General features: G+C 41.5%; 1 protein-coding gene across 1 annotated transcript in view; it reads right to left on the bottom strand.

The window, feature by feature from the left end:
- The window catches only part of LOC142149540 (C-type lectin domain family 10 member A-like), a 51507-nt gene extending 28267 nt beyond the window's left edge, over positions 1-23240 (bottom strand). Inside the window, exons 1-4 of the mRNA XM_075204870.1 lie at positions 23207-23240; positions 21761-21871; positions 10116-10190; positions 4136-4287 (exon numbers count right to left, since the gene is read on the bottom strand). Of these exons, the coding sequence (XP_075060971.1) occupies positions 4136-4287; positions 10116-10190; positions 21761-21871; positions 23207-23240 (372 nt within the window). The remainder of the gene's footprint in view (positions 1-4135; positions 4288-10115; positions 10191-21760; positions 21872-23206) is intronic.
- Between the last annotated feature and the right edge of the window lie 1421 nt (positions 23241-24661).

Raw genomic sequence — 24661 nt, forward strand, 5'->3', positions numbered from 1 at the left:
CACCCATCTCTGGACTATGTGTACCCACATTTACTTATACACCCATCTCTGGACTATATGTACCCACATTTACTTATACACCCATCTCTGGGCTATGTGTACCCACATTTACTTATACACCCATCTCTGGACTATGTGTACCCACATTTACTTATACACCCATCTCTGGACTATGTGTACCCACATTTACTTATACACTTATCTCTGTACTATGTGTACCCACATTTACTTATACACCCATCTCTGGACTATGTGTACCCACATTTACTTATACACCCATCTCTGGACTATATGTACCCACATTTACTTATACACCCATCTCTGTACTATGTGTACCCACATTTACTTATACACTTATCTCTGTACTATGTGTACCCACATTTACTTATACACCCATCTCTGGGCTATGTGTACCCACATTTACTTATACACCCATCTCTGGACTATGTGTACCCACATTTACTTATACACCCATCTCTGGACTATATGTACCCACATTTACTTATACACCCATCTCTGAACTATGTGCACCCACATTTACTTATACACCCATCTCTGGGCTCTGTGTATTCACATTTACTTATACACCCATCTCTGGACTATATGTACCCACATTTACTTATACACCCATCTCTGAACTATGTGCACCCACATTTACTTAAAAACCCATCTCTGGACTATATGTACCCACATTTACTTATACACCCATCTCTGGTCTATATGTACCCACATTTACTTAAACACCCATCTCTGGACTATGTGCACCCACATTTACTTATACACCCATCTCTGTACTATGTGTACCCACATTTACTTATACACCCATCTCTGGACTATATGTACCCACATTTACTTATACACCCATCTCTGGGCTCTGTGCACCCACATTTACTTATACACCCATCTCTGTACTATGTACACCCACATTTACTTATACACCCATCTCTGGGCTCTGTGTATTCACATTTACTTATACACCCATCTCTGTACTATGTGCACCCACATTTACTTATACACCCATCTCTGGACTATATGTACCCACATTTACTTATACACCCATCTCTGAACTATGTGCACCCACATTTACTTAAACACCCATCTCTGGACTATATGTACCCACATTTACTTATACACCCATCTCTGGTCTATATGTACCCACATTTACTTATACACCCATCTCTGGACTATATGTACCCACATTTACTTATACACCCATCTCTGGGCTCTGTGCACCCACATTTACTTATACACCCATCTCTGTACTATGTACACCCACATTTACTTATACACCCATCTCTGGGCTCTGTGCACCCACATTTACTTATACACCCATCTCTGTACTATGTACACCCACATTTACTTATACAACCATCTCTGGGCTCTGTGTATTCACATTTACTTATACACCCATCTCTGTACTATGTGTACCCACATTTACTTATACACCCATCTCTGTACTATGTGTACCCACATTTACTTATACACCCATCTCTGTACTATGTACACCCACATTTACTTATACACCCATCTCTGGGCTATGTGTGCCCACATTTACTTATACACCCATCTCTACTCTGTGCACCCACATTTACTTATAAACCCATCTCTGTACTATGTGTACCCACATTTACTTATACACCCATCTCTGGACTATATGTACCCACATTTACTTATACACCCATTTCTGGGCTCTGTGCACCCACATTTACTTATACACCCATCTCTGGGCTATGTGTATTCACATTTACTTATACACCCATATCTGTACTATGTGCACCCACATTTACTTATACAACCATCTCTGGGCTCTGTGTATTCACATTTACTTATACACCCATCTCTGGTCTATGTGCACCCACATTTACTTATACACCCATCTCTGGACTATATGTACCCACATTTACTTATACACCCATCTCTGAACTATGTGCACCCACATTTACTTATACACCCATCTCTGGTCTATATGTACCCACATTTACTTAAACACCCATCTCTGGACTATGTGTACCCACATTTACTTATACACCCATCTCTGTACTATGCGCACCCATATTTACTTATACACCCATCTCTGGACTATGTGTACCCACATTTACTTATACACCCATCTCTACTCTGTGCACCCACATTTACTTATACACCCATCTCTGGACTATGTGTACCCACATTTACTTATACACCCATCTCTACTCTGTGCACCCACATTTACTTATAAACCCATCTCTGTACTATGTGTACCCACATTTACTTATACACCCATCTCTGGACTATATGTACCCACATTTACTTATACACCCATCTCTGGGCTCTGTGCACCCACATTTACTTATACACCCATCTCTGTACTATGTGCACCCACATTTACTTATACACCCATATCTGTACTATGTGCACCCACATTTACTTATACACCCATCTCTGGGCTCTGTGTACCCACATTTACTTATACACCCATCTCTGGTCTATGTGCACCCACATTTACTTATACACCCATCTCTGGACTATATGTACCCACATTTACTTATACACCCATCTCTGGGCTATATGTACCCACATTTACTTATACACCCATCTCTGGTCTATATGTACCCACATTTACTTAAACACCCATCTCTGGACTATGTGCACCCGCATTTACTTATACACCCATCTCTGGGCTCTGTGTACCCACATTCACTTATACACCCATCTCTGTACTATGTGCACCCACATTTACTTATACACCCATCTCTGGGCTCTGTGTGCCCACATTTACTTATACACCCATCTCTGGTCTATGTGTACCCACATTTACTTATACACCCATCTCTGGGCTATATGCACCCACATTTACTTATACACCCATCTCTGGGCTCTGTGTGCCCACATTTACTTATACACCCATCTCTGGTCTATGTGTACCCACATTCACTTATACACCCATCTCTGGGCTATATGCACCCACATTTACTTATACACCCATCTCTGGGCTCTGTGTGCCCACATTTACTTATACACCCATCTCTGGACTATGTGCACCCGCATTTACTTATACACCCATCTCTACTCTGTGTGCCCACATTTACTTATACACCCATCTCTGTACTATGTACACCCACATTTACTTATACACCTATCTCTGGTCTATGTGTACCCACATTTACTTATACACCCATCTCTGGTCTATGTGTACCCACATTTACTTATACACCCATCTCTGGGCTCTGTGTGCCCACATTTACTTATACATCCATCTCTGGGCTCTGTGTACCCACATTCACTTATACACCCATCTCTGGGCTATGTGCATCCACATTTACTTATACACCCATCTCTGGGCTCTGTGTGCCCACATTTACTTATACACCCATCTCTGGTCTATGTGTACCCACATTTACTTATACACCCATCTCTGGGCTATATGCACCCACATTTACTTATACACCCATCTCTGGGCTCTGTGTGCCCACATTTACTTATACACCCATCTCTGGACTATGTGCACCCGCATTTACTTATACACCCATCTCTACTCTGTGTGCCCACATTTACTTATACACCCATCTCTGTACTATGTACACCCACATTTACTTATACACCTATCTCTGTACTGTGTACACCCACATTTACTTATACATCCATCTCTGGGCTCTGTTTATCCATATATTCTTAAACACCCTTACCAGGACTCGGTGCACCCCATATTTAAATATCTAACAATGTCTGCTCAGTTTATCAACATTTAGTTACTCTCTCACTAAACCAGAATACTGCATTTAAATTAATCTCTCGGAACCTGACTCTTCTCTCCACATATCAAGCTATGTTCCAATAATCTCCCGAAACCCAAAACTTCTCACCCATATAAAGTGATTTTCAAATAGTCTCCCGGTACCCAACACTTCTTCACTATTTCACGTGATATAACACTAATCTCCAGGTACCCAACACTACTTCCCCATTTTAGCAATGTTCAAGTAATTTTCCTGGTATCAAACACTTCTCCCCATATCTATAAATATTTCAGTAAAATCCCGATACTCAACGTTTCTCTGCTATATCTATTGATGTTCCACTAATCTCCTGATACCCAGCACTTTTCCCCCATATGTAAAAATATATGGTGATCACAAGCTGTTCAATACGTACTAACCTGCTCCTCAGCACTGTCAATTACAACCAGATGAGACTTCCTATCTTCACAGTCTTTCCTGGCGTAAGACCATGGATGAATTTCTTTGGATACATAATAGCAGCTCAATGCATAATATCTCCAGCCAGAGCTGCATAGAGGGTCTAGAGTACCTGTAGGAAATGAGGATGGTTTAGGACGGGTTCTGGAAAATGGTCGGAGATTAAAGTAAGAACATTTCTGACATTTTTCAACCATCCAAATGGAACATGGCAGTGCTATTACAGTAAGAAGAAAACAGCAAATACATCACATCAATAAACAAAATGGATAAACTGACAGGCGCCAATCAATATGGGCGAAGACAAAAAATCTTCAAGACATAAAACAGTGAATAACGGAGTATAATGTACTTATTGAAATCGGAAAAAAAGGTCTTATTTGAGCTGAAGCTCCTCCTAAAAGTAATGCTGCCGTATATATATCAACAGTAGAGCTCTATAGGTAAAGTTCTCCTTATATAGTTCCCAATTACCAGTACCTCTGCTCATACCATGAAAATAAACCAGGAACCTCTCCGTATAGATTTCTGTTTTTGGCATTCAGACTTAGTGGAAAACCTTTGGTTACCTCTCGTGGATCTATCGGTCAGTTCCCAGATCGCATCAGGTCACGACAGAAACGGTTATCACGGACATCCAAGAGTCTTATGGAAGAAAATAAAAAGTATCCACATAGTGTAATTCTGTTTCATAACGTTCAAAAATCCTTTTATTGTTGCAATAAAAATAAACTTATAGCGACTAGTATCCTTATATATACAACATAAAGCCCGTACCAGATGTTAGACAAGAGAGAGCCTTGTAAAATCAGTCACTGCTCATGCCCAGGATAAAGCAGAGAGAAGCAGGGGCTCCATGGTGCAATTCAGCAATGACAGGCGCAGCCGAGTCTCCACTCCCACATCAACGCGTTTCGGCTCACCTGGAGCCTTCTTAAGGTGAATTCACCTTGATGTGAGAGTGGAGACTCGGCTGCGCCTGTCATTGCTGAATTGCACCATGGAGCCCCTGCTTCTCTCTGCTTTATCCCGGGCATGAGCAGTGACTGATTTTACAAGGCTCTCTCTTGTCTAACATCTGGTATGGGCTTTATGTTGTATAATTAAGGATGCTAGTCACTATAAGTTTATTTTTATTGCAACAATAAAAGGATTTTTGAACGTTATGAAACAGAATTACACTATGTGGATACTTTTTATTTTCTTCCATAAGACTCTTGGATGTCCGTGTTAACCGTTTCTGTTGTGACCTGATGCGATCTGGGAACTGACCGATAGAAGTCTGGATGCCAAAAACAGATATCTATACGGAGAAGTTCCTGGTTTATTTTCATTGTATAACGTAGGTGGCGGAGACCCTTTTTAGGTGGAATACCTTGGACGTCTGCGCTTGATTTGTGTGTTCTGGTGGTTATTGCTGCCGCCGTTACAGATGCTCCGGGAGTACCAGTTCCCGTGGATGTAGTTTTTTGTGTCGTTTCTGCCGTGGCGCATCCTGGGGTGCCTAGAGTGTAGAGAAGAGGGTTGTGGGAGAAGGAGAAAAGGAGGAGGGGGTGGAGAATTGGAATTGAAGCGGTACAGACAATATACTTAAGTACTAGTGAGTTTAGCAGATGATTATAGTTTTTTTTGCAGTTTTAAATACTATAACTCTTTTGCTTTATGTCTATAGCTCTGATGCGGTGTATATTGTGCCTGGTTTTTGTTTACCGCTAATTGCTAATAGCGCTGGTTTATAGCTCTGAGAATTATATGGTGTTAGTGGTAACGTTTATAGCTCTGTGTTTATAGCCTTATTATTAGGGTAATAGTATAATCGCTCTAGTTTATAGCTCTAAGAAGTATATGGCGTTGGTGGTAATGTTTATTGCTCTGTGTTTTAATTCCCTGTTATTAGGGTTATAATATATAATTTAAGGCTGAAAGTGTTGCTGTCCTAGGAACTAGACAGTATATCTGGTCTTATGGGATAATTATAGGTGTATTATCTTGTGGTTACAGCTTAGGGCATGGGTAGGAGGATATAAGATTTCCTCTCTTAAATTATGATGGCAATTATGGTGTGTAATTAAAAGTGTAATAGGTGTCTTTAGTTTTGGCAATCTGGATGGGTGAATGATAGCTCTGTGTCTCTGTGTAATGGGTGATAAGGGGGTGTTAGCGGGTATGAGGGTGCTCTTATAGATTGCTCATATAAGAGCAGTTGTGTTAGGTGCCTTTGTAGGCTGATGCTGGTGAGGTTCCGAGAGAAGGGTACCAGTAGCTTGGCCGAGCGGTTTCCTGTTTCGGCATTTGGAACGCACTATGTGTTCCAAATGCCGAACTTCCGGCTTCTGAGTGGAACGCACAGGCACCAGTGCCTTCCACTGCTTGATCTATTCGCCGCTGAGTTCCTTGCTTTTTCCTCGTAGCTGTGGTCTGGTGAGAGAGTCGGTCTAAGATAGGTGGTAGCATGAGGAGTCTTCTGGTCCTCTACTCCAAGTGCTGCTTGATGTTTAACCAACGCGTTTCGCCCAGGGACTTCGTTAGGGATATGGTGGTTGTGTGAGTATGATGTTCCTTTAATTCCTGAGCTCTGGTGTTCTATTCAATCGGGATGCAGGAGGGGAGGGGAATTGGGAATGGGGTGGGAGATAAGGATTTGATTGGCACTATTTATTAAATAGTGGGGATTAATGTGTTGCTAGTAATGAGAATTTTTGGTCGCTGTGTGAGAAGGTTACGCTCTGGGCGTTGGGGTATGAAAAGGTGCTGAATGCAGAATAATTTGGTGAGTTTAATGAGGAGGGTAATCACTATGAGGAGTTGTTGTAATGGAATTTTTAATTATTATGCTGCAGTTAGGGTGAGTGTTAATGGGGGGCTGTTTAGTGTATGGTGCGAATTATTGGTGATTCTGATTTTAGAATCAGGTGATTTAGTGATGGCAACACTGGTGGTTAGATGGATACAAATGTGTTCTTTTAATAGATTGGTTTTTGGGAGAATTGAGAGTATGTGCTGCTTTTAGGTATTGATTGCTCCTGGGGCGGGGAGGCTGTGTGCTGATACGGACCAAACAGAAGGACGCTAGATCTTATTGGGAGGGGATTATGGATGGGGTAGATGATCGGGGGGCGGGTTTAAGATGTTGGCTAGCTATTAAGGGGTGCTATGTGGTATAAATGGGATGATGGAAGATACTTTTAATTATTGTTTTATTTTTTATATTTTATTTATTTTATTTTGTTTAAGTGTTTTATTAGTTATATTTCATTACTAATTTTGGTGGTTTGCTTAGGAGGGGTTGATTTATTGTGGTAGGTATGTGGTGTTGGCAGGTTTTGGAGGGTTCGATATTGAATAAATAAATTGTAAATTCTTAAGTCTTAAAGGTTTTTGTTGTGTGGGACTGATGTGGTCGAAATGAATAAATTGGGGATTGTTAGGGGGGGAGGGGGAGGGGGGTATACCTGCTGGGGGTGTTGGGGATAGCATGGGGTTAAGTAGCTAAATAGAGTGGGAATTATTTGGAGGTTATTGAGGGGGGAGCGTGTATCTAATACCTTTTTGTGGGGTGGGGATAGTATTTCAATCAGGGACACCTGAGACACAGAGCTATCACTCACCCATCCAGATTGCCCAAACTAAAGACACCTATTACACTTTTAATTACACAACATAATTGCCATCATAATTTAAGAGAGGAAATCTTATATCCTCCTACCCATGCCCTAAGCTGTAACCACAAGATAATACACCTATAATTATCCCATAAGACCAGATATACTGTCTAGTTCCTAGGACAGCAACATTATCAGCCTTAAATTATATATTATAACCCTAATAACAGGGAATTAAAACACAGAGCTATAAACATTACCACCAACGCCATATAATTCTCAGAGCTATAAACCAGCGCTATTAGCAATTAGTGGTAAACAGAACCACGCACAATATACACCGCATCAGAGCTATAGACATAAAACAAAAGAGTTATAGCATTTAAAACTGCAAAAAAAACTATAATCATCTGCTAAACTCACTAGTACTTAAGTATATTGTCTGTACCGCTTCAATTCCAATTCTCCACCCCCCCCTCCTTTTCTCCTTCTCCCACAACCCTATTTTCACCATATGAACGGAGGTACTGGTGAATGGGAACTATATAAGGAGAACTTTACCTATAGAGCTCTACTGTTGATATATACGGCAGCATTACTTTTAGAAGGAGTTTCATCTCAAATAAGACTTTTTTCAATTTCAATAATTACATTATACTCCGTTATTCACTGTTTTATGTCTTGAAGATATTTTGTCTTCTCCCATATTGATTGGTGGCTGTCAGTTTATCCATTTTGTTTATTGATGTTATATAATTAGGTTGCGGTTGGGACCTTATTGATTTAGCTACAAGCTGCCTTTCTGAGCGCCTGTTTGACTCATGTGTAATTGTATTTATCTGTAGCAAAAACATCACGTTTGTAAATTATGTATAATTACCTGTGACTGGCTCACTTCTAACTAACTTATTATATAAATAGATTTAAATTATTAGGGCAGTGTCGCAAATTTATATAATTGCAAATGTACTAATTTTGACTCTGCGTTATATTTGTTTATTAGAAATGTACTGATTTCTGATGCAAAAGACATGTCTGAATGAAATGTTTTTCTACATGTGTCTGAAGGTGGGTAATCTCTTGTTAATTAGACTTTTTCATTTCAGTGACCAACATGTCTGTTTAGCCTGAAAGCACAGGAGGGGGTAGTAGACTTGCAGATAGGTTTCCTATGTCTCTCAGACAAGATGCAGGAAATCACAGATTGGTGTGAATTTTGTTAACGCTTAAATTTACATTGACCCCAAGTCTGGAGAGTATGTTATATCCTGATTTTAATCTTTGAATGAAATATTTCAGACTTTTTGGAGTCTGGTCGGAAAAGTCGGTTGGACTGCTTTCTGCCAGGCTGATGTCCAAAACTCTATAACAATGAGCACTGTTTGACCATGTAATGCATTATTCCATCTGTACCTTCTGAAATCACTAGTACCATAAACTAGTGTGTAACTGCCCTTATTAGGACACATGAGCTAATAAAACATCACTGCTTCAAGAACCTGTTTTTACGACTACTTACCTGCGTCAATTCCTGTGACCTACAGATTAGACCAATGTAATCAATTATCCGGCTGTTCTGAGGTTGGAACCCAGCTACCCGCAGCTCTGGCAAGTGTGATAGGTCAGGTGGAACCAACCACAGCAACCCCGATCTGATGGCAAGATGTAAGGTGTACCAGCCCAGGTGCCCAGCAAGGAGTACCCTAGCAGCGAGAGTTGCCTAGAAGGACGAGGTCCTAGGTGTCGGGGTAGGAGTCTAGTGGTGGCAGCAGCAAGCACTTTCTACTGTGGTTAGAAGGTGCATTTGGGAGAGAGAAAGGGGACAGTGGCAAGGCAAGCCCAGCCGGTACCCAGCAAAGCATGGACAGGGTGGCATAGGAGGTCCATCCTGTCACATTACCCCTTTACACTTCTCATATAATTTTACTGGATGGAAGAGATGGAAGTTGTAGAGCAGTTTTCTATAGATCATTGTAAGAAGAGATACTGACAATTACACTCACCATACAGAACAAGAGGAATAGTACTGTCTATTTGTCAATATTTATAGAACAAGAACAGATACTGAGAATTACAAACAAAAATACAGTGTAACAGAAGAAGTACTAAGCATCTCATAAACATAAAGAATGATTTAGTGATATTGTCAGATGGTTAGGACTGTGGGATTGTTTCAGGGAATCAGGGACATTGGTCACATATTAGATGATATCATGTGATGGGTGATAAGAAATATTGAAACTAGAGGTGACTGGTGACAGTGGTCAGATCTATGATTGGGTGTTGCTGGGAAATGACAGGTCTGGGGGGTAAGTGTTCTGGACTAGTATGAGCTCACCATTTTCTTTTCGGATCTCTTCTCTCAATCTTCCAACTGCATTTAATATCCTCTGAACATCGCTCTGACGTGAGCCTGTGATATGGAGAATACCAGTTACTCACAGTCCCCAGCAGATACCCATCTGCCCCTCATAGGTAACTCCAGATAACCAAACAGCATTTATACCTTCTGCACACTGCAAACTCTCTTTCTGGGTGTTACACCCCAGTCTCTCACCCGCCTCATCTCCATAGGACACAGCAATTACTAACTCTGGAACTAGCAGTCCCATTATAATATCTCATACCACCAGCTTATGGGACAGGGGTGATTTTCAGGGGCCCATGATGATTTGATAACTTGGTAACAGTTTACAGTAATACTGAAACACCAATCAATATGGTTTCATAGGAAATTACTTAAGGTAGACCCACCTACATTTCATCTCAGAAATACATCCTAACCAAAGGGCTTACTGCAGCCAGTACAAGGACTAAATATAGCACTATGGGACTATAATAGTCATGTGCGATGCCCAGGTCTCCAACAGGTCATTCAGTCTTGTGAATATAGATTAGCTTTAATTAACAGCAAGTTAACAGCAAAAGAATGCTGGATTCACAAAATTCAACAAGCACCTGAATCCCATTTTCTGCAAGTAGCTACTTTCCCTTTAATGGCTGAACACACAAACTACACTGTCCTTGTATTGCTGTGGTTAAGTCCTCAATCTTTCACTGTGGTCTCTTTCTCTTAGAAACACTGGGTTCCCTGAGTTCATTTCTTGTGAAATTCAATTCTCCCAATTTTCCTGTCTCGTTTTGGACACGTTGAACTGTCTCCTGAGCTCCCTACTGTAGATGGGTGTGGTCTCTCTCTCTCTTCACACTATGTATAACTCCCCAGCCCTATTGAGATGCAGATGAGCTTAGTCACTCTTCCTCTCTCTGTTTCACTCTCCTAGCATAATCCAGCTCTCTTGGGATAGACCTCTTATTTCATCAGACAGAATCCTCTTCCCTCATGTGTCAATCTCCATCAATTTGTCCTTCATTGTGTTATCTGGTTTGAAGGGGAATACAGAGATTTTATGGGTAAATTCAGCTTCTTTCCTCATAATCTTATTCACCTGTCGTTTCTTCCTTCTATGCTAAATGTAATATGGAGGACAGTGAAGAAGAAGGTGTGAAGAGTCTTAGTATTAATTATAATAAATACAGTTAGGACCATATCATCGACATTAACATTTATTTATATAGTGCCAACAGATCCTGTAGTGCTTTAGAATTGGGAACAAACAGTAATAAAAAATATATTTGAAAAAAATATACTTGAATATTGACACAATTTTTGTTTTTTTAGCTGTTTACCAAAACATATTCAAGTTACATTATATAATACAATGGGCCTAAAGTTCAGACTATCAGCTTTAATTTGAGGGTATTCACATTCATATTGGAGGAATATTTAGGATGTACAGCTGGTTAATATGTAACCCCCTCTTATTTAAATGACCAAAAGTAATTGGACAATTGACTCAAAACCTGTTTGATGGACAGGTGCGGCTGTTCCTTCGCTATTTCTTTATCAATTAAGAGACTAAAGGTCTGAAGTGGATTCCAGATGTGACATTTGTATTTGGAAGTTGTTTCTGTGAACCCACAACATGAGGTCAAAGGAGCTCTCAATGCAGTGAGACCGGCCGTCCTGAGGCTGCAAAAACAAACCAAAATCCAGCGGGAACCTTAGGAGAGGTCAAATCCACAGTGTGGGACATTCTGACAAAAGAAAGAACACGCTGGTGAGCTCAGCAACACAAGAGACCTGGACGTCCATGGAAGACAACAGTGGTGGATGACCACAGGGTCCTTTACATGGAAAACCCCTTTACAACATCCAGACAAGGGAACCACTCTCCAGGAGGTATTATTATTATTATTATTATTATTATTATTATTATTAATTTTTATTTATAGGGCGCCACAAAGTATCTGTAGCGCCGTACAAGGACAAACAATGGCACAGTACAAGGTGAAACAGCACAGTACAAGTAACAGTAAGCACTATAACTCTGGGGGCTCAGGCACAGCATGAAAGAGAGGGAGGGAGGGGAAAAGTGAGTACAGGCAGGTAACTATGGCCCAAGAGGGTGGGCACAGATGACAGGTTGAGAGTTACTGAGGGGAGCGGAGAGAAGCGAGAGGAGACAGAGGGCAGAGGGTAAGAGAGGAGGTGAGCTGAGTAGCTGGAGAGCGCAGTTAAAAGTGATGGAAACAGGAGGTAGGAGAGCCCTGCTCAGAAGGAGCGAACAATCTAAAGGGAGGGGAAGACAGACAGGCACATGGATGAGATGGAGAGACGGGAGAAACGGAGACGGAGACGAGGAAGGGGAAGAAGGGATGAGAAAGAGAGGTAGCCGACCGGTGGGAGTTTAGGTAGGTACATCATTATCCAGGAGGTAGGCATATCATTATCCAGGAGGTAGGTACATCATTACCCAGGAGGTAGGTACATCATTATCCAGGAGGTAGGTACATCATTATCCAGGAGGTAGGCATATCATTATCCAGGAGGTAGGTACATCATTATCCAGGAGGTAGGTACATCCTTATCCAGTCGGTAGTCATATCACTATCCAGGAGGTAGGTACATCATTACCCAGATGTTAGGTACATCATTATCCAGGAGGTAGGTACATCATTATCCAGGAGGTAGGTACATCATTATCCAGTAGGTAGGTACATTATTATCCAGGAGGTAGGCATATCATTATCCAGGAGGTAGGTACATCATTATCCAGGAGGTAGGTACATCATTATCCAGGAGGTAGGTACATCATTATCCAGGAGGTAGGTACATCCTTATCCAGGAGGTAGGTACATCATTACCCAGGAGGTAGACATATCATTATCCAGGAGGTAGGTACATCATTATCCAGGAGGTAGGTACATCATTATCCAGGAGGTAGGTACATCCTTATCCAGGAGGTAGTCATATCATTATCCAGGAGGTAGGTACATCATTACCCAGATGTTAGGTACATCATTATCCAGGAGGTAGGTACATCATTATCCAGGAGGTAGGCATATCATTATCCAGGAGGTAGGTACATCATTATCCAGGAGGTAGGTACATAATTATCCAGGAGGTAGGTACATAATTATCCAGGAGGTAGGTATATCATTATCCAGGAGGTAGGTACATCATTATCCAGGAGGTAGGTACATTATTATCCAGGAGGTAGGCATATCATTATCCAGGAGGTAGGTACATCATTATCCAGGAGGTAGGTACATCCTTATCCAGGAGGTAGTCATATCATTATCCAGGAGGTAGGTACATCATTACCCAGGAGGTAGACATATCATTATCCAGGAGGTAGGTACATCATTATCCAGGAGGTAGGTACATCATTATCCAGGAGGTAGTCATATTATTATCCAGGAGGTAGGTACATCATTACCCAGGAGGTAGGTACATCATTACCCAGGAGGTAGGTACATCATTATCCAGGAGGTAGGTACATCATTATCCAGGGGGTAGGTACATCATTACCCAGGAAGTAGGTACATCATTATCCAGGAAGTAGGTATATCATTATCCAGGAGGTAGGTACATCATTATCCAGGAGGTAGGTACATCCTTATCCAGTAGGTACGTACATCATTATCCAGGAGGTAGGTACATCATTATCCAGGAGGTAGGCATATCATTATCCAGGAGGTAGGTACATCATTATCCAGGAGGTAGGTACATAATTATCCAGGAGGTAGGTACATAATTATCCAGGAGGTAGGTACATCATTATCCAGGAGGTAGGCATATCATTATCCAGGAGGTAGGTACATCATTACCCAGGAGGTAGGTACATCATTATCCAGGAGGTAGGTACATCATTATCTAGGAGGTAGGCATATCATTATCCAGGAGGTAGGTACATCATTATCCAGGAGGTAGGTACATCCTTATCCAGGAGGTAGTCATATCATTATCCAGGAGGTAGGTACATCATTACCCAGGAGTTAGGTACATCATTATCCAGGAGGTAGGTACATCATTATCCAGGAGGTAGGCATATCATTATCCAGGAGGTAGGTACATCATTATCCAGGAGGTAGGTACATAATTATCCAGGAGGTAGGTACATCATTATCCAGGAGGTAGGTATATCATTATCCAGGAGGTAGGTACATCATTATCCAGGAGGTAGGTACATTATTATCCAGGAGGTAGGCATATCATTATCCAGGAGGTAGGTACATCATTATCCAGGAGGTAGGTACATCCTTATCCAGGAGGTAGTCATATCATTATCCAGGAGGTAGGTACATCATTACCCAGGAGGTAGACATATCATTATCCAGGAGGTAGGTACATCATTATCCAGGAGGTAGGTACATCATTATCCAGGAGGTAGGTACATCATTACCCAGGAGGTAGGTACATCATTATCCAGGAGGTAGGTACATCATTATCCAGGAGGTAGGTACATCATTATCCAGGGGGTAGGTACATCATTACCCAGGAAGTAGGTACATCATTATCCAGGAAGTAGGTATATCATTATCCAGGAGGTAGGTACATCATTATCCAGGAGGTAGGTACATCATTATCTAGGAGGTAGGTACATCATTATCCAGGAGGTAGGTACATCATTATCCAGGAAGTAGGCATATCATTATCCAGGAGGTAGGTACATCATTATCCAGGAAGTAGGTATATCATTATCCAGGAGGTAGGCATATCATTATCCAGGAGGTAGGTACATCATTATCCAGGAGGTAGGCTTATCATTATCCAGGAGGTAGGTACATCATTACCCAGGAGGTAGGTACATCATTATCCAGGAGGTAGGTACATCATTACCCAGGAGGTAGGTACATCATTATCCAGGAGGTAGGTACATCATTATCCAGGAGGTAGGTACATCATTATCCAGGGGGTAGGTACATCATTACCCAGGAAGTAGGTACATCATTATCCAGGAAGTAGGTATATCATTATCCAGGAGGTAGGTACATCATTATCCAGGAGGTAGGTACATCATTATCTAGGAGGTAGGTACATCATTATCCAGGAGGTAGGTACATCATTATCCAGGAAGTAGGCATATCATTATCCAGGAGGTAGGTACATCATTATCCAGGAAGTAGGTATATCATTATCCAGGAGGTAGGCATATCATTATCCAGGAGGTAGGTACATCATTATCCAGGAGGTAGGCTTATCATTATCCAGGAGGTAGGTACATCATTACCCAGGAGGTAGGTACATCATTATCCAGGAGGTAGGTACATCATTATCCAGGAGGTAGGCATATCATTATCCAGGAGGTAGGTACATCATTATCCAGGAGGTATGGTACATCCTTATCCAGGAGGTAGTCATATCATTATCCAGGAGGTAGGTACATCATTACCCAGGAGTTAGGTACATCATTACCCAGAAGGTAGGTACATCATTATCCAGGAGGTAGGTACATCATTATCCAGGAGGTAGGCATATCATTATCCAGGAGGTAGGTACATCATTATCCAGGAGGTAGGTACATCATTATCCAGGAGGTAGTCATATTATTATCCAGGAGGTAGGTACATCATTATCCAGGAGGTAGGTACATCATTACCCAGGAGGTAGGTACATCATTATCCAGGAGGTAGGTACATCATTATCCAGGAGGTAGGTACATCATTATCCAGGGGGTAGGTACATCATTACCCAGGAAGTAGGTACATCATTATCCAGGAAGTAGGTATATCATTATCCAGGAGGTAGGTACATCATTATCCAGGAGGTAGGTACATCATTATCTAGGAGGTAGGTACATCATTATCCAGGAGGTAGGTACATCATTATCCAGGAAGTAGGCATATCATTATCCAGGAGGTAGGTACATCATTATCCAGGAAGTAGGTATATCATTATCCAGGAGGTAGGCATATCATTATCCAGGAGGTAGGTACATCATTATCCAGGAGGTAGGCTTATCATTATCCAGGAGGTAGGTACATCATTACCCAGGAGGTAGGTACATCATTATCCAGGAGGTAGGTACATCATTATCCAGGAGGTAGGCATATCATTATCCAGGAGGTAGGTACATCATTATCCAGGAGGTATGGTACATCCTTATCCAGGAGGTAGTCATATCATTATCCAGGAGGTAGGTACATCATTACCCAGGAGTTAGGTACATCATTACCCAGAAGGTAGGTACATCATTATCCAGGAGGTAGGTACATCATTATCCAGGAGGTAGGCATATCATTATCCAGGAGGTAGGTACATCATTATCCAGGAGGTAGGTACATCATTATCCAGGAGGTAGTCATATTATTATCCAGGAGGTAGGTACATCATTATCCAGGAGGTAGGTACATCATTACCCAGGAGGTAGGTACATCATTATCCAGGAGGTAGGTACATCATTATCCAGGGGGTAGGTACATCATTACCCAGGAGGTAGGTACATCATTATCCAGGAGGTAGGTACATCATTATATAGGAGGTAGGTACATCATTATCCAGGAAGTAGGTACATCATTATCCATGAGGTAGGTACATCATTATCCAGGAAGTAGATATATCATTATCCAGGAGGTAGGTACATCATTATCCAGGAGGTAGGTACATCATTATCCAGGAAGTAAGTACATCATTATCCAGGAGGTAAGTACATCATTATCAAGGAGGTAGGTACATCATTATCCAGGAAGTAGGTATATCATTATCCAGGAGGTAGGTACATCATTATCAAGGAGGTAGGTACATCATTATCCAGGAAGTAGGTACATCATTATCCAGAAAGTAAGTACATCATTATCCAGGAGGTAAGTACATCATTATCCAGGAGGTAGGTACATCATTATCCAGGAAGTAGATATATCATTATCCAGGAGGTAGGTACATCATTATCCAGGAGGTAGGTACATCATTATCCAGGAAGTAGGTATATCATTATCCAGGAGGTAGGTACATCATTATCCAGGAAGTAGGTACATCATTATCCAGGAGGTAGTTACATCATTATCCAGGAGGTAGGTACATCATTATCCAGGAAGTAGATATATCATTATCCAGGAGGTAGGCATATCATTATCCAAGTCTGCCATAAAGAGAAGACTTCACGAGAGTAAATACAGACAGTTCACCACAAGGTACAAACCATTCATAAACCTCAATTATATAAAGGCCAGATTAGACTTTGGCAATAACATGTAACACAGCCCAGTTCTGGAACAGCAATCTATGGACAGATGGAAATAAGATCATCCTGTAGCAGAATGATGGGAGTATGGAGAAGGTTGGAATGACACATGATCGGAAGGATACCACATCATCTGTAGGACACGGTGGAGGCGGTGTCATGGCATGTGCACACATAACATCCAATGGCACCGGGTCACTAGTGGTTATTGATGATGTAACAGAAGCAGCCGGATGAATGCTGACGTGTACAGGGATAATCTGTCTGCTCAGATTCTGCTGCATTCAGCAAAGTTGATTGGACGGCGCTCACAGTACAGATGACAATGACCGAAAACATACTACGAAAACACCCCAGGAGTTTAAGGCAAAGAAGTGGAATATTCTGCAATGGTCGAGCCAATCGCCTGATCTCACCCCGATGGAGCAGGCATTGCACTTGCTGAAGACAAAACTAAAGCAGAAAGACCCACAAACAAACAACAGAAGACAGCGGCAGGAAAGGCCTGGCAAAGTATAACATAGGAGGAAACCCAGCGTGTGGTGATGTCCATGGGATCCAGACTTCAGTCATTGCCTGCAAAGGATTCCTGACAAAGTGTTATTTATGATTATGTTAAATTTTCCAATTACATTTGAGCTCCTGAAAATAGTGGACTGTGTATATTGCAATTCCTAAAGGTTGTTTCATACTATATTTTTGTTCAACCTCTTGAATGAAAGCTGAAAGTCTTCACTTCAAATGCATCTCCATTATTTAATTTTAAATCTATTTGTAGAGGCACTGAGAGCAAAAATTTGGAAAATTTTGTCACTGTCCAAATATTTTCGTCCTAGCTGTATGTGCTATAGATTAATCTTGTTATGAATTTGATTGTATTTAAGTCCTGTGTGTAAAAAAACATTTCCTGAAGCCTATGTGGATACCTGGACATGGTGTATGAAGCCAAGTATAATTTCTAGATTCTCTACCCCTAATTCCACCTCTTGACCCTCACTCTGCCCCAGCCATGATACTTGTCAGATGCCTTATCCCAGTTCCATACATTATCCCTCCCCCAGTCATGTATAAGTGTTACATTCTTTACACCTAAATCCTCCTATTACCCCTCATTCTCACCCATTGTACACCTCAATCTCTCACCTTTAGAAGTATGTTTTATTATCTCAATCTACTTTAGTTTCTCCATTATTTCAGCTCTTGGAGGAAATACTGACAAAGACCGATCACTACTGTGGGGACACTCACCAAACTGAGTCAGATAATCCACTTTTGAGTTTAGACTCGCACTCAGGTTTCCTAGCTTGGAGTTGAGCCTCTGTTCTGTCTGGTTTACTCCATTGTCTGTTGTAGAAAGAAAGCCAACATTTACTCTCTGCCCCTTCCCTCAGTGAGTGACCGTAATGTAGTCTGGCTCTGTATGTAGTGTGGGTAAAAGTGTATGTATGTATGTATGTATGTGTATATATATATATTCATATATATAGTGAGTGTTAATGTAAACATGAATATTTGGATGAGGAGTGTGGGTGTGGCGCACTCACTGGTCATGATGAAAACGAGGATGATGATGATGATTACGAGGAGACCAACACAGAGGGATAGTAAAGCGTAGACCAAATAGGGGGGTTTTGGGACCCTTCTGCTCATGAGACCTGTGGAGAACAGACAGAGAGGGAGAAGGATGAGCCCACTGGTCCCTGTATAAAGGGAACAGTCCTCTTTACAATATAACACAATTAAAGTTTTTTAAAATTCAATTTTAACACTGTTCAAAAAGCAAAATCTTCCATTAAGTAATCCATTAGGAATCTCCGACATCACTGCTGGCTTTAGCCTTATGTATTGCCTATATTGATCATAAGAGTGAGGGGACATCCAGACAGTCTCGATTACATGGGACAATTGTGGGAAGCTTATTATTACATTGTACAGAGTGTATCTGCAAATATTACAGACCAATTTATCCCTTAAAAAACAATCACTCTATGTTCTATCTATTCTCACCTGCTGTCAGATCTGATCTCTCTCCTCACCTGGAATCATCTCTCCTTGATCTTTCCCATTGATCTCTGGCTGATTTCAAAGAACCACAGAGATTATTGTAAAGACGAAAGGGCAAAAATACTGTTTTGCTTTGAATTCTCATGTCTGCCCTAACTGCACTCATGTGCAGTCAGGGCATGGAGGTGGGTACCAGGTCTAGGACCCACACTCATCAAGCATGCAAATTCCCATTTACTGTGCTATTTAATGTGTATGCCATGATTGCATATAAAGTCTATATCCCTCAGTTATTCACCAAGAGTGCTTCCAAAAACACCATTTTAACCTGCTCCCCCCCTGTGTGTATGATACCCATTACCCTGATCAGAGGTCTCTCCTAGGGAACTGACAAACAGGACCATCACCCAGTGGAAGTCATTCACAGCATCAGTCCACATGTGTTTCTAAGTGGCTAAACTCCAGAAGTAATCAAACCTACCACACTGAAAAGGGGTCACTGGTTTCTATATATGGTCCTCATCTTTTATCTCCTAATCAACCAAGCAGAGCCTGCAAGGAACCCAGGTGGGACCTGACAAACTCCTGAAGATAAGTGGAGCCAATGATTCTCCATATTGAGCTAAATTTCCTTTGTACCCAGAATTCACTAGTGTGGGAACTGTGGTTGGTATAAGGATTGGGGACTAGTAGGATGGAAGTAAGCCAAGTGCTGGCTGGGGATTATCATTCTTGAATGAAAGCGAGGATTAACTGAAGATGCCTCCATAGACCCAGAAGGGCCGCAGAGCCTTTATGTAGGTGTGTGTCCAGAGAAAACAGAGTGAAGCTACTACTCCCTTCTTATCCTTCTTGACCTTTCTGCTGCCTTCGATACCGTTGACCACGCACTCATTTTTCAAACTCTCAAATCTATAGGCCTCTGTAACACCGTCCTCTCCTGGTTTTCCTCTTACCTCACCAACCGCTCCTTCTTAGTCTCTACACATGACTCTACATCCCCCCTCTTCCCTTACCTGTTGGCGTTCCTCAAGATTCTGTTCTTGGCTCCCTGCTTTTTTCCCTCTACATCTCCTCCCTTTGTGTCCTCATCTGCTCCTTTGGCCTCCAGTACCACCTCTATGCTGATGATACCCAAGTTTATCTTTCATCCCCTGACCTCTCCCCTTCCATTCTGTCTCGTGTCTCCTGCAGTCTCTTGGCCATCTCATCTTGGATGTCCCAGCGCTTACTTAAACTCATTATTTCCAAGACTGAACTTATCGTCTTCCCCCCTTCCAGGACTCTCCCACCGTCCCCCTCTCTATTTCTGTTAAGAACACTACCCTCATTTCTGTCCCTCAAGTCCGATGCCTTGGGGTCATCCTTGATTCCTCCCTCTCCTTCAAGCCTCACATTCTGTCCCTCTCAAAAATCCTGCTACTTTCACCTTCAGGATATATCCAAGACACGCCCCTTTCTCACCACAGAAGCCACGAAAAATCTTGTTTACTCGATTGTAATCTCTCGCCTTGACTACTGTAACCTCCTTCTCTCTGGCTTACCTGATTCTCACCTTGACCCTCTTAAGCCTATCCTCAATGCCTCTGCCCGCCTCATTTTTCTCTCCCGCCACTCCATCTCTGCTGTCTCCCTCCAACAGTCACTACATTGGCTCCCTACTGCTTACAGAATTAAATTTAAAATCCTCACCCTCACCTTTAAAGCTCTTAATCAATTCTCCCCTCCCTACATCTCCAATCTCATCTCTATCTACACTCCTAGCCGCCCCCTCCGCTCTGCCTGTGACTGCCACCTCACTACTTCACTAATCACCTCTTCTCACTCCCATCTCCAGGACTTTGCCCAGACTGCTCCCCAGCTGTGGAACAATCTTCCACGTTCCATCAGGTTAGCATCTACTCTCAAAGGCTTCAAGCGTTCCCTTAAGACTCATTTCTTTATACAAGTCTATCAGTCCTCCTCCTAACTCCCTTGTCCCAGCTCTTTCCCCCAGTTAGTACCACTCTATTTGTGTCTCCCCCTTCCCTTTAGGATGTAAGCTCTCAGGAGCAGGGCCCTCTTTCCTTGTGTGCTCCTTCTACTATTCCATCACCCCCTGTACCTCTTGGCCTGCTGCACTAGCCTGTTTTCTTAGGCTTCGGCATGTGTGTGTGTGTATATATTTTTGTTCTTTCTGTATCATGTTGTGTTACGGGTCACTGTCTTCTGTATATGTCATGTACAGTGCTGCGGACCCTTTGTGGCACCTTATAAATTAAAGATAATAATAATAATAATAATAATAATAATAATAATAATAATAATAAAAGCCTGGGCTGGACTGCTTCCATCTGGGCACTAAGGCAGCAGTAATCTGGAATGTCACTTTTGTGGTGTTCATATTAAATGCTTATTTATTATACTTCATTCTAAAGCAGCGGAGTGTTAGATAAATATGCAGAATCTTTACCCTTTGCTTCTAGATCCTTTACCATCCTCCGCAGTTTTGGCCTTTTTCCTAGTGGCATGGGATGACTCACATTGGCGTACACATTTTCCTTGTCTTCCTGGCAAGAGTCCTCTAAAGAAAATAGGACACAATAATGTCAATTTATGACCCACAACATATGTGGATGGCAGGGCATAACAGTGCAAAATATGAGTAGGGGCCCAACAAAGCCATTCTCACCTCCCAGGTTAAACCTTGTGCTCTGTCCTGGACCTACTCAGAAGAGGCCTCAAGGGGCTTCGGGGGTGGGTGACCCAGGATTGCCGGGTGCCTGGCACCCCTGTATTTCAGTCCATGTGTGGATTTATACAGCATTACATTTTGCACAAGTTCATCTGATTGTCTTCCTCCCATAAAGGATTCTAAGTGCATAGTGTATGAGTAAAATATCCCTCCCAGCCACCAGCACGTTCATTATTATCTAGTTTCAGGTTATTTAACAACACTACTGGGTCCTATTTATGTCTTAAATCAATCATGAAAGCGAGGGGACATTGGGGCTTACATATGTATTGCTTAAACTATGTTTAACGTGTTTTGTTGCTGTACACCCCTCACAATGCTGATTTAGAAGTGTCCACACCATGCAGGTGACATCAAATTTAAGAGCTCCCAGCTCCCATAACATCTGCACCTTTATTCCCTTTTCCGTCCCAAATAAAACACTTACAGAAGCTTATTTAATCTTGTCCAGGTAATTTGGTTTCATCTGCAATTTAATTTAAATGAAAATTACTATTTTGAGATTAAGATTATGGTAGAAAACAGTATTTTCCTGGGAAAGCAAATAGCATTTGTGCAGCAGGATTCATAGTTTTACATGTTACCTTTAATGACAAAACTTCCGACACTTCAACCTTTCCATAGAGATAATGAATTATTGTGTATTATATTGAGGGTTACAACTGACCTCAGCACCCTCTCATCTATCCATAGGTGATTTTAGTTAGAGACGGCTATAACCAGGTCTCTGTCAGTATTATCTGCTGCTCCCTGCTCTTATCTGGAATGTTAGTGTAGGTGTCATATCAATCAATAGCCTCCCTTTCCAAAGGAACAGTCCCTAATTTCTCCAAAAATGCTTTATTTTGGGTCTGATAAAAGTTTCTCTATGTCTCCTTATATTGTAGGAGCCTCCAGCTTGTATAATATTTCATGTTTGTTTTAGTGTTTGTACATCTGTATAGTGAGCAGTGCTGTGATAATGTATAAGTGATGCTGAAGTGCATGAATGAGATAATGAATGTATCACATCAGGAGAGGATCAGATCTCCGCAAAGCCCCATTGCAAAATTTTGGTAGTTGCATTATTCCAGATATTATAGTAAATAACAAAGCTGCATAGAGTATTATATTTATATCTCCTGCGTCCACCGACCAATCCCCCTGTTATCGCCACACAATTACCTGTCCTCATTTCCATTTTATTGATATTCCTCATTTCTCCGCGTGTGGATCTGTCGCTTTGCACTTTAGGGACTTTGATATAAAAAATAATAGAAAATAAGGTGTATGAGTCTGTAAGTCTTCCACAAAGACCTTGGAAATTTAAAGACGAGAAGTCTTTCCCAACAATCCTGGCAGAATGTCTCTTGTTCTCTTCTTAGCAACACAGGGTAATCCAATCTTCAGTGGACAGATCTGTCATGTACCAGGTCCTCTCTGCTCACCTTTAGGAACTTTGTAAGACGCTACTGAAGTTACTCAGAGAAACTATGAACAACTTTTGTTTCCTCAAAACTAAGAAGACCTCAAGAAATGAGAAGGGGAGTTTAGCACCCTACATTTAGATATTGTGACAAAATGGGGTGATAGCACCTTAAAGAGGGTGAGGGAACCCACTCTTACCTGATAAATGACCATTACATCTTTACCTTCAATAATTTTTTTTAATAATCCCAGTCTACATATTTATAATGAACATGTTCAAATAAAGGTTACTCCCTGGAAATCCCCCACAGACATGATACAGTAGAACTATAGAACTAGGCTTTCCTCACTCTGACAGCTAGTCAGGTAGCGCTCCTGCTCAAATGTCTCCCTGCTTTTGGCGGGCACGCAGCATAACAAAACCTGTGGCCACGAAAAAGATTTGGCCAAGTGTCAGAAGTTTATTAGATATTTTGGTAATGTATATGAGCCAACTAATAAAGATTGGCGAGTAGTGTTTAAGGGCGTGTCTTCCTCTTGATATTGATATACATCATCATCATCATCATCATCATCACCATTTATTTATATAGCACCACTAATTCCACAGCGCTGTACAGAGAACTCACTCACATCACTCCCTGCCCCATTGGAGCTTACAGTCCAAATTCCCTAACACACACACAGACTAGGGCCAATTTTGTTAGCAGCCAATTAACCTACCAGTATGTTTTTGGAGTGTGGGAGGAAACCAGAGCACCCGGAGGAAACCCACGCAAACACAGGGAGAACATACAAACTCCACACAGATAAGGCCATAATCAGGAGTTGAGCTCATGACCCCAGTGCTGTAAGGCAGAAGTGCTAACCACTTAGCCACCGTGCTGACTAATATGTTAATATTATTTTATACTCACATTTCCCACGTAATAAATTGCTATAATAGTGTCCCCTTAAATAAAAAAAAATTCCCCCCGTAGGCTAATATTAAATAAAATTTGCCCCTTAATCAATAAATAATGATTTCCCAAATAATTTAAATGTCAATTGTGCCTCCTCTTATGTTCTGAATCCAAAACAGCTCAAATTTCACCTCTCACAACCAATTATTTTATTTTGGCCGGTCCGGATAGCGGTTTTGCAAACACCAGCTTAGTAAATCCGACGGTTTATATGTTCATCATGGTTAAAATCAGGATGGTGATATAAAAA

This window comes from Mixophyes fleayi, chromosome 4 (assembly GCF_038048845.1).
Source record: "Mixophyes fleayi isolate aMixFle1 chromosome 4, aMixFle1.hap1, whole genome shotgun sequence".
NCBI lineage: Eukaryota > Metazoa > Chordata > Amphibia > Anura > Limnodynastidae > Mixophyes > Mixophyes fleayi.